The sequence below is a fragment of the Taurulus bubalis genome, assembly GCF_910589615.1.
Source record: "Taurulus bubalis genome assembly, chromosome: 14".
Taxonomy (NCBI): domain Eukaryota; kingdom Metazoa; phylum Chordata; class Actinopteri; order Perciformes; family Cottidae; genus Taurulus; species Taurulus bubalis.
In genome coordinates, this window is record NC_136602.1 from 20,730,876 (window position 1) to 20,743,008 (window position 12,133).

The following is a 12,133-nucleotide window of genomic DNA, read 5'->3' on the forward strand; positions in this document are numbered from 1 at the left end:
TTGGACCCATCCACCTCTGTTTCCCACCTGGCCCGTGTGTGATTTTTTAAAAATTCATATACATTCAAGACTCATGGAGAACATACGAAAAAAGTTCAAATTGCAGCGCATTATTTTTTGTAGGCATACAAATAATGGATGAGATCAGCCCATAACTCAAGAATTCAAATGCCTTTGATGAAAATTGTACACAAATGTCAAAGAGGATACAATTATGAAGTGGTGACAGTTTGGACAGACATGGGTGTGAACTGGAACATGACTGGTGCACTGCGGTTTCCAACCGTGACGCGAGGATTCTAGTCATTCAAATTGTTTTAGAGAGTTAGTTAGAGTTTTTTAGGATGTACTTGTGGTTTGGTGCTAACATAGTAATTTAAAAGAGCCAAGAGTTGCAGCTCTGAGCCTTTTATCCAGATCAATTTGACACATGATCTTGGGAGCCTCCAAATCTTTTATCGCGGTCCACCGAATGGTTGGCGAGGTTAAACAGGCAATCAAGGGCACCTCTGTTGCAGTTTTCTCGGGAGGGGAGACCATTACTCCCTCTCCAAATACATTTTACTGACCAGCCTGGTGATTGAAAGTGACAACTCTCTGTTCTAGCTATTTACCAGTAATGTAAATAGATGGGGACAACTCACTCGTTATTTCTTCACATTATGGTCAAGCAAGCTTCGTGGGAGGATTGAAATGCTCAGCAGTGCTCAAGGTGTCCCTTTAAAACCCCTTGCATGCTGATGTCCTTAGTGTTTTGAATACTTAACACATGGTTGGGAATTCAGTATTTTACTGTTTTGTTTGCGCAGCACAGCAGAGAAACTAGACATGTGATTCGAGTGTCCGTTTGCATGAGTCATATCATTGAATCTAAGGTAAAGGTTAAGAGGGGAAGAAAAGATCACCTCCATCTTACCTGAGCAGCTGAAGTCTTTCGCCGCTGCAACAGAAATTAATAAACCGAGCCAGGAATCCCACTGTGAACCAAAATGCATCCATAGTTTAAAACCCATCCAGCAAGTGGGAGTGCAGCTTCAGAGTAACAGTTGGATGTGTGTGGGTGGGTAGTACAATGTACTGAGTTTATTTTTTGAGGGCCTGTTGGAGAGACTGGCTGAGGAAGAGAAGAAGGAACAAAGGGAAAAGTGCAATAAAAAAGAAAGGAAATAAAGTAATGGTGAGTGCACTTCTGTGTCCCAAGTGGTAGTGTTGTTTTGGGGAGGAAAGGTCACTGTATCTTGCAAGGGATCCTCTAACAATTCTGTGAGCTCGTAAAACAGAGATACGAGAGGCCGAGATGCGAAGAAGACGAAGGAAAAAAAACAGGGCGATAAGGAGGTCTGTCTCTGCACTCAATTCTATTTCAAACGACGTATTTTGTCTTCGGCCGTACTGAAAAGCAACTTCTACTGCTGCATTCGTGTATTCATGATATGAAAAATAACAATGATCAATACTTTTAACTTCCTCACTTGAAAATCAACCCATTCAATTGCACAAAAAGCCAACCTTTGTAATCCAGCTTTATGGCAGTCGTAATGATTTTGTACTAACGTCTCTAATGAGCGCCCCATTAGGAAAAACAACGGCCCTGCTGAATGAGTGCTTGTCCTGTCGAAGTACAGGTTGGAGCTGATTGGTGGGAGCCTGGTGAGCCCTCCTCTTGGATATAATGAACAGTCTGCTCAGGTGGCAGCCGGCGCTTTTTTTTTGCTCTGCTAAAGGACACGTTGTGAAGCCCAGAAAATGGTCGGCAAGTGCAGCCCTTGCGTGTGGGGAGGCTATGTGTCACGGGGTTCAAGCGGGAATGCGGTGCAGGTCTGACTTTGTTACGTAGCGATGGTGCTTTTGTCTGTGCTGAGTTCCATTTTCATTACTCTTCAATTGTGCGTCAAGCAGCAGATGTCTCTGCCCTGCGTTCAAGGCAGGGAGGCATCTCGAGCATAAACACCGAGCTCATGCACGTGGAAACACACTCGGCGAAAGCGCAACCAAAATTGAATTCACGAACCGTTGGTTTAATTGATGACGAGGGCAAGACCCCTTCTGTCTTTAAGTGATCCCTCTCATTCCCGAAACTGATTCAACTTGAACCGCAAAATACAAAAAATTTGCCAAAGCCGGTTTGAGAGAGAGTGTGGGAATCGACTGTAATTCCGGAGGTGATAATTGATCATAAATGGTGAAGTTATACAACCATTGGCCTCAGGATACCAGCCACACTACCTAGATAGTCTGTGTTTGCTGATACAGATTATCCGACTCTGCTTTCTTTTCCTGAAATGTAAAATATGTATTCATCGCTGTGACTGGGATTTTTTTTACTGACGTGAGGCCAGAGGTTGATTGACACTTGGATTCAAAAATGCTTTATTGTCACTGATACCTGCTTAACAGGCTCAGTAATGGCACTGATCCATATCCAGCATATGAGGTAATAACAGGCAGAGAGTATTTGATAAAACGGTGGAAAACTCATCTTCTTGCCCTTATAAATGGCATTTCCAGTTTCACCCGCATTTCAACACGGCTAGAGTTCACCTTGCCCACTCTGGTTTGGCTGCACCTCCATGCTCACAGCTGTTGGGGAATAAGCTGGTGCACCTCCCAGAGTCCCAGAAGGAAATGCAAAAAAAAACAAAAAAACAAGAGCCAAGACTTGAACCCAGACTGTTTTGCTGTCAGGCAGCATTGCTCACACTATGTCCTTCTCCCAGGACTTAGTGAGGCCATGGTTCCTGGGGTGTATAACCTTCCACCCCACAGTAAATAATAAGAAATAGTCCTGGTTAAGAGTCTAGCGGACGCTAGGTAGGTGGCTGCCGTGAGCCTGAGGTGTGCTGAATACAGCAATAAGGCCCAGTGGAATGTGAAACAATGGCTCCTTCCAGGTGGCGGTGAGCTGTGGGAGTAGTCGGGTGGGAGTGAGGGGTGTGTGGGGGGAATTGGATGAGACAGAAAGCTCGTCTGGCTGCCTGGCTGTTAGCATTGGACTTGGCAGCTCTCTGCCAGGGAAACGCTGACAGGCAGGCGCGCCTGTCAAAGCGCATAAGTGCCTCCTTGCAACAACCCCGGGCCCTGTGAGGCAGGTCAGCTCTCCTGCGCTCGGCTCACACGCCCAGTCCCACACTCAAGCCACAGGACGGCAGTGTGCAGCGGGGGCGTGTGTCAAAGCCTTTACATGGTTGAGAGACTCTGAAAGGTGAGACAAAGGCCACTGGTGACATTGTAAAAATAAGTTAAACTTTGCTTAATAAGAAGTACTTCTGTGATTAAATTGTACTTCTGCCAGCAGAGACATAATTAATATCAACAGTTGGTCACCAAAAACAACTCAAGTACAGTTATTTTTAACGCATCACACCCAAATTGATGATCCTCTTCGAATATGATTTACTGACAGTTTCTAAACAAAGATGTTTTTTAATCAATTTCTAAAGAGTGGGTCTCAAATACCAGCTCATTGTCTAAAAGTGATCTCTTTCTTTTACAATGGTGGACTATTTTGGAATTAAACTATTATTTCTTCACTCTTACCTTGGTATTTCACTGTACCAACTTTCTGCGGATTAAGTAAGACGTAAATGTCACGAGATGGTATTTCCAAAACGGAACAGAACAGACTTTTGTTTTTCTGTTCTGTAAAATTTGACAGAAAATGCTGCAAAGAGAAAACAACAAGTGAAGCCTTCCTGCTGCAATAACAACCATAGAATACCACGTTTCCTTGACAATTTACCCTTTTCCGTTTTAAACCCCATTAGCTCTAAGTACAGTAAATGCCATCTACAGAAAGCGATGCAGGAATTCAGCCTCTCACTGGTTGGACAGAACGGCACTCTCCGCTGCTAAGATCCCATCACAGTGTGTTTAAGTGGCTTTCATAGAATAAGACCAGTTTAGAAAATATAAGTGACGAGTGATACATGCTGCAGTATGTATCCAGAATAACACTCTCTCTCTCTCTGTGTGTGTGTGTGTGTGTGTGTGTGTGTGTGCGTGTGTGTGTGTGCGTGTGCGTGTTGAGATTTCCTTACCGTGGCCTTTGCTGTGGAAGCTAGATGTTTGCATAGCCCAGCCCTGGTGTTTTGACTAGCACAGTGTAAGCAACAGCTTTCTCAGCTTGTTATCCTCATGAAGTTATCTGGAGACTTTTATTGTTTTAATTAATTCCGTGACATTTAAAAAAAAAAAACTCTATTCGGCTATTTCAGCCCGTGGCTTCTTGCGTCAGAGCAGGGGAACATTTTTACATATGTTATTTCTTGGTTAAAATGAAGGCAAACTTTTTGACAAGAGCATGTTGAAGACAAGAAAACAACAACTATTATAATATTCAACAGGCCTTGTGATAAAAGATGAATAGTTAAGAAGCAGAGACAGTTTGAATTTTCCCATGCCTGTGAAGTGCTTTTCAGCAACATTATACATCTAATGTAATGCTCTAAATCCTTCTTCCTGCGTTTGCCGCATTTCACTGCCCCTCGTATTGATCTTTCTTGGCATGTATAGGAAATCAAAGTCACCTAGCAGTGAGAACTCATCTGATTTCCTGCAATAAATTTGTCTTTATAAGTCTCCAAATGCCTTGATTCCGATGCGCCGCTTGGTATCGATTCGAGTGTGGATTTTGACCCTATGAAGGAAGACAGAGCGCCGGGCTTGTCTCCTGGCCTACAGCCACGCTTGCATATCTCAGACATATTTTCTAACGAGCAGCCCGACTAAATGTTTTTCAGCCGGAGAAATTACACTTCCAATTGAAAGTGACTTTATAGAGTTAGAGGAGAAAGCAGATGGGAAGAGGGAAGATGAAAAGAGATTTGAAGAAAGATGAATTGAGATTGATACACTTATAACAGACATGGATTGTATTTATGGCTGGATTGCTTTTTCAGGGGAATGAGGAAAGTGCCATTTCAGTATAATACAGACATTCATTCTGCTTTATATGCCTGAAATCTGAAAACCTTTTCTTCTTTCTTGTGTCTTTGTTCGTCTCTATAGATGTGCTGTGGACTGCCGATGATTTCTCCTCCTCCTCCTCCTCTGGCTCAAATTCAATGGCAGACAAAGACTGCATTTCTCACTGCTCTTGTTATCACTGAGCTCAGGAAGACGGATCTGGTCCACAGCTAAAACATTGTCTTCTTTACTTGATTCTGTCTTCTGTCCACTTTTCGTACCTTCAATATGGCTTGTTTCCTGGTACCCGCCTTTCTTCTGGTTCTCCAGACAAATGCTGCCCCGCCTGAGCTCGTCCAGGCAGGATTTGGCATAACGCTGGACCCCATGGACCTTGATGCTGGACTACCAGTCAACGTCTCTGGAGATGTACCCTCATCTCCACCCCCGGGGACTAGTAAAAGAGCCCCACACAGTATCATTATTGGGGTGCGCAAGGGCGGCACAAGAGCGCTGTTGGAGATGCTGGACATTCACCCGGAGGTTGCTGCTGCTGCCACCGAGGTGCACTTCTTTGACTGGGATGAGAACTACGCCAAGGGCTTCGAGTGGTACCGTGACCTGATGCCATACTCGTACCCGCACCAGATAACAGTTGAGAAAACGCCAGGCTACTTCACGTCACCCCTCGCACCAGAACGCATCTGCGCCATGAATTCGTCCATAAAGCTGCTGCTGATCTTGCGAGACCCGGCCGAGCGTGTCATCTCCGACTACACTCAGGTGTACTTCAACCGTCTGGAGAACCACAAGCCGGTGCAAGCCATCGAGAACCTGTTGGTGCGCAATGGGGCCCTGAATATCCGGTACAAGGCCATTCAGAGGAGCCTGTACGACGTCCACATGCGCAACTGGCTGCGCTACTTCCCCCTGGAACAAGTACACATCGTAGATGGGGACGCTCTGATCCGAGACCCCTTGCCAGAGCTTCAGAAGGTGGAGCGCTTCCTCAACTTGCCCCCAAGGATAGTATCCTCCAACTTCTACTTCAACCAAACCAAGGGGTTTTACTGTATCCGAAGCGATGGGCGAGAGCGCTGTCTCCATGAGTCTAAGGGGCGTCCGCACCCGGCTGTCAACAGCACCGTCCTCCAGCAGCTCCGCTCCTTCCTACAGGAACACAACCGAACCTTCTTCAAGCTGGTGAAGCGCACCTTCGACTGGCAATAAGGAACCCAGATCGGACTCAAGGGAGCCCCATCCGTGTCTTTGATGAGGACAGACATAAAGGCATAAAGCACTTTACAGAACTGACATTTCAAAACCCCTTTGAATAGCCTCTAAATTACTTCGGCTGTGATCTCTGGTTTCAGCAGAGCAGTTATATATTTACACGATAAGGCAGAAAAAAATGAAAAACTGTAACTAGAGGCCTAAGATTAAATGGAAGAATCTCCAAGCTTAATAAGTCATTCTGTCTGTGCTGGAAGCGTTTAAGTGATCAAAATTGCAGTGAAAACACATTCATGGAACTTTTTTCCCTCTCGCTCTCTCTTGTTTGATATTCTTGTTCTTGATAATAAATTGTTCTGCTTTCAAATGTACCAGAAAAGTGGCATTTCCGTTTCATTCTGGCAATCAAAAGCCCCGGAGCGCTCTCACCTGTGTTATTTAGGGAATACACTAAGATAGGCAGTGGTGTTAGAATAAGCCTTTGATTTGCTGTGGTGGAAGGTAGACATTAATGCAAGGAAATGGGTACCCTGGAGCGGCGCTTTAGTAGTACAGGAATCACTAATGGCTTTGGACATTGAAGGTAGCCTGTGCCTGCAGCTAAATCAGTCAAATCTCCATCGTCAGCAATCTCCGATCCAGGGAGCTGCGGATGCATTTTGCTCTGTTCAACAATTTACTCAGGTGTTAAATGTAGTCATTAAATCATATGCCGTAAAACATTTACAAATCATACAGCTTCTGCGCAAATGTGTGTTTTTTTTTACCCATGTTTGATATCTTTCCTGAATCGTACCTCGCACACAGTTTTCCCAGAAACATCTTGTCATCCCATACACAACAGATAGACACGAGTCATGTTTCTTTCATTGATTAGGCTTTAAACAGCAGCCAAAGCTACAGCTCCACTGGGATCTGATTTCCATGTGATCTCCCCCACTCCGTCTGCTGGAATAAGCACTATAACTCTCCTGAGGCAAGTAGTCGCTGATGCTACGCTGGATCTATATCCAGAACAGAACATGGGAGGGAGCATATAGCTGAGGGCTATATGGAACATATATTGAATATTTATATGAATAGTGTAGTACATTGGCAACTTGGGGTTTAAAATTATAATTGGACTTTAAAACTGCGTGTGTGTACTCAAGTTCTTTGTGATGACAAAGGCAGTGCTAAATCCCTCATCACTCATCTCGCTCAGGGACTTTTCTCGCTTCTGCTCACCAGGGGGCACTTGGACTCCAGAGTAACTCTTGAGGGAACAGCGTGAGGAAACGTGTCTAGACGTGCTCTACCTAGGATCTCCTCTTGTCGGTGCACACACAGGTGAGGGGCCTGCGACAGTTACCTCCCGACCCTGGCAGACGCCTGTCTGCTCCGGCAGGTATCATCAAGCCACTCATCTGGAAGAGAGCGGCACAAGCGGCCTCGCTCCACCTGCCACAACAAACACACACATACGCACACAAGCATAACCAATCACTCCCAAGGTGTTACATTGGCGCAGCACAGTGTTCCCATTAAGCAAGTGGGCAGGGAGGACAAAAGGGCATGTTTTGCCTACAATCTGAGACTACACACAGAACAAATTCCCATTTGAGGCAAGGTTGACAAAGTATGTTTTTTTTTGCAGAAACACTTGCAGCCGCATCTGGCTGTCTAATGTTGCACTCAGCCATGGGTTGTTTAAGGCTAAGGATATTTTTGTTTACAGCAAATCCCCTGAATCTCATATAATTTCAGCAAATGCAACAATACTGTTTCATGGGGTTCTTCGGGTCTTTATAGAGTATTCAAACTGTGACTATAGACCGTCTTTTCTGTAGGATAATCCAGTGTTGGTTTGTTCACGGGATATGTTGCTGATAATAAAATGCTAAGATAATACTACCACAGAAAATGTATCCTATTCTTACTGTGTATAGTCCAGAATCTTGATATGTCAAGACCACAATGGAGACTCTGGTCTTTGTTGTGTTATCCTTGAACAAGAGTTTACTGTGAGGGTGTACTTAAAGCACAGAGGTTCTGCCAGAGCTAAATGCTAACGCCAGCATGCTAACATGCTCACAAGGCTAACATGCTCACAAGGCTAACAGGTTGACCTTTTAAACCTGTTACCATGCTCACAGTTTTAGTTTAGCATGTTGCCACACACTAATTTAGTTCAGTTTAGCATGCTAAAATGAGGTAATTAGCGCTCTATTTAGTACATCTCAAGCTGACGGAAATACTATTTGTGTGACAGGTTTACCAAAGTATCAGCCTCTGTCGGGGCGGCTGTAGCTCAGGGGGATGAGTGGTCGTCCCGCCACCACAAGGTAGCCGGCTCGAAGAATTTCCCCAAGGGGATTAATAAAGGATACTTTCTTCTTCTTAGAAACATGTCAAACAGGTGCAACCCGGCGAACTACATTGAAGAGGACCCATTCCCTATGTAGATATATAGGGCCTATTCTAAGCTAACGAAAACACAACGATTCTTAGTTTCAGGTGATTTATAAACGGTTGAAAACATATTTTGAATATTATATTTAACTTCTGCTCATAGATCCCCCAAAATGCTAAACACTGGCCCTTTCAGTACATTGCATAAAAGCCTGTTGACAGGGGATTCAATCCAGCAACCATCTGGTGACGCCGTCTGCAGCTTTAAATCTGAGGCCCAAAACAGAGCTCATTTATTCCAAAACTGAAATGTGTTGTGCAGAACAGTTTGCTCAATGGCCCACCGTAGTTTTAGCATAACATGTTCTTTTTGTGACACAGAAGAAGCACATGTTGCTTTGGTTCTGACATACTATAGAGCAAGGCAAGTCATTTAAAACACTCGACACTAACAAGTTGCTTTAACTAATGGCTACACTTATCACTGCATGTCTTTGATAACTGCCAACCTCGAGCGTAATTAAAGGTTTGAGGGGTGGTCTGGAGCAATCTGCTGTAGATGTTTTGGCTGCTCTTGTCATCCTAGAAGCCTCTAATGATCTGTCTGGGATGGTGATTGATGAAGCACTTAGCATTGAATCAAAGCACAAGGAACGCTTGCTGCTTGCTAAGCTGTTTGCAAACTAACAGCCACTGTATTTGCACGATACAAGTCTATTACGGCGGTGTCCTTGATGTGAATTAACGACCTCGGTGTCAACATTGGAAGCAGAACCAAATGCACATTAAGAGTTGACTGACATGGCTCAGCAGGAATATATAAGCTATAAACAGCATGGGTCAGTGAATCGGGCTGCGTCTTGATTACATGAAGGGTTGGCTTTTCAGCTCTTTTTTCTGTATTTTTTTAAATGCTTTACAATAATAATGACACAGTCCTTTTCCAGGATTTCAAAGATAACCTCACTGCCAACTGAATGAGTATCTTCGTGTTCTCTATGGAATACACAGTCGTTCCACACAGCTGTGCACACAGGTGTGACCATCTGGATGATGCCTCATCACTATGAAGCTATTTCTAAAAACATCAAGGTGGCTCCTTTTGCAGAATAAAAAAGAAAAATGCTTTCATTCAGTGCTTGCAGCCAAGACAGCAACGGAGTGGTTATATAGCTCAAATGCAAGAAGCCTGCGGGGAGCGATGCACACAATATAGCCAACAATATTCTACACTAATCCAACCCACTGAAGCCTTTTTACATCTGACTTGATCAGAAAAAAAGAACAATGAACATACATCTAATGAGATCAGGGACCCGGAAACCAGTGTGTTTCCAAAAATACACATTGGATTATCACAAACACAAAAGGCTCAGATACCGATAAATGTGTTTTCACACATATTTTACAGGCTCCTTGTTTCTTTTTTTTCCCTTTGTGATTACTTATTCATTTGTTTGTTGATTTATTTTTCATTGCCTCGGGTGCAGAGGGCACGTGTTTGATGTGCTCTCATGGCAGTCTTTACAAAAGGGGAAGGAAGGCGTCTGCTGCTGCATTCAGGTCAAAGGGAGGAGAAAGAGACGCGTCTTCTTATTCGCGGCTGCATTTTAAAAGCCTCTGATTAATCCTTTGAGGCGATGGAAAAAAAACTGAGGTGAGATCAGGGCTAGGAATGCAGAGCTCATTGTAAAAACTGTCTGTGTCGGCATGCGTGAGTAGTGCCAGGAGGAAGCACATATTCCACATGCTAGCTGACCTCTTGCTGTTCTGCAGGAGACAGAATGTTAAGAGAGAGGCACCGGTGCATGAGCTTTGATTACAAAGCTCATACCTAAAATGTTCAAGCATTAGCTTTAGCATTAGCTTGAAAAATCAACTCAGTTCCAAGGGATTTTCACTTGATGAGATTTATTTTTTAAATAAGTAATGGACCATAGACTGAATATATAAATGGACAACCTGCTTCCACTTCCTCTCGTCTGTACAAAAATGATTTCAAAATATCCCGGATATGGGAGTGGCCATCTTCAGATTTTGACCTCATTTGGGGCCAGAGGCTGCACATTATGGAGCCGCGGTATCAAGGTCCCATCACACACTTGTCCAAGCCAGTCACGAGACTAGCACAGCCTCAGTTTGTTAGTGGGAGACCCACCAAGCTGCGGTGTTACTGAGCACCATGTAAGCCGTTTGGCTAGAAAGACACAACTACTAACCAAGATTTCTCTATGAATATATTTATGATCAATTGACCCTCATGAAATGTATAGGAAGTGGACAAAGTCACCGTGACGTCACCAATTGGTTTGTAGACTGCTGTTTTGAAGCTGTTAAAAGACAAGATGGCGCCATCTTGTCTTTTTGCAAACAGAAGTGACTTGAGTACAATTAAACACTGAATATAATTTTTAAGAGGCCACAATGTTACAATTAACTTTTAGGAACTGAAAACACTCTGTGAAGGAGTTACAGTTGTAATGTGAAAACACTGACAACTCCCAGAGCGGACAACACCGTGGTAGCGACCTGTCCATCACAAAGTAGCCCCGCCCAAAGCATGCCCTGCTTTATGGTCTATGTTACACTAACGGGACCATCATTGACTAGCGAACTTGAAGCTTTATTGAAGAAGACTGGAAACTAGAGATTGAGACATGTTTAAAATATTTTGTCATAGACTATAATTACACATACATTCCCATCAGTACAAAAGATGTGTTGGAAAATATCTGGTTCTTAATTACAAAATCAAAGGTACTAGCCTGTGTGCATGATGTTAACTACGCCTCCAAACATCCAATCACTCAAATTCTGTCCCATACCACACTAATGGAAGGTGGAAGCACAGGATTACTGGGTTGAGAAAACTGAAAACACAATCTGCAGCTTAAATCAATACATTTTTGGATTCTGGGTTGATGTTGGATGGTTGAGAAACAACGTTTTTTTCAAATTTCAGGCCCCTGACTATCAACAGCGGCCAGAGACCACAATGCACACATTCTTACATTATCCAGGACAGTCCTGTGTTTCTAATGAAAGTAACATTGTGGGTGTCATTAAAAGGACCTTTTAAGTGGTAACATAGAAAAAACACTACAAGAACCAGCACTCCCACTTTGAACTCCACAAACATTATATTTGCTACGACCAAACAAGACACTCACATCTTTTTAGCGACACTTTTTTTCCCCCCATATGCCTGAGTGCTGATACAGCATATATACTTTGTGTCTGCTCCTGAGGCTCCAGTCACTTCTGTCCCTCAGTCTCTTTTATCCCTCAATCCTCCCCAGCAGCTCTTGTCTATTCAAATCAAGGGCTGGCGGAACAGTGCCAGAAGGCATTTCACTCTGGAATATGAAATCTACTCTCCTTTGGGTGTACAGTAGAGCCCAGAGTCCCCTGCTCTGATCCCTCCACAGCCAAACAACAACAACAGTCAGAGTGCACATGGCAAAAAAGCATCTAATTTCACTGCTGGCTTATAGCAGCCGGGGCCCCTTGGAGCCAAGTGTCACACAATTGCTATTTCCAGCCATCCCAGAGAGTGGGCAAGAGGGACCAGACCAAAGCAAGAAGGTCTCTCCGAGCTCCCTTG

The 12,133-nt window shown here is 43.9% G+C and overlaps 1 protein-coding gene across 1 annotated transcript; it reads left to right on the plus strand.

Annotated features, from left to right (window-relative positions):
- Positions 1-5,193: 5,193 nt before the first annotated feature.
- On the plus strand, positions 5,194-6,135 carry hs3st1l1 (heparan sulfate (glucosamine) 3-O-sulfotransferase 1-like1; the record flags this gene model as incomplete). Its single annotated transcript, XM_079229488.1, has 1 exon — positions 5,194-6,135. The coding sequence occupies one exon, from the start codon at positions 5,194-5,196 to the stop codon at positions 6,133-6,135; it is 942 nt and encodes a 313-aa protein (XP_079085614.1).
- Positions 6,136-12,133: the final 5,998 nt, after the last annotated feature.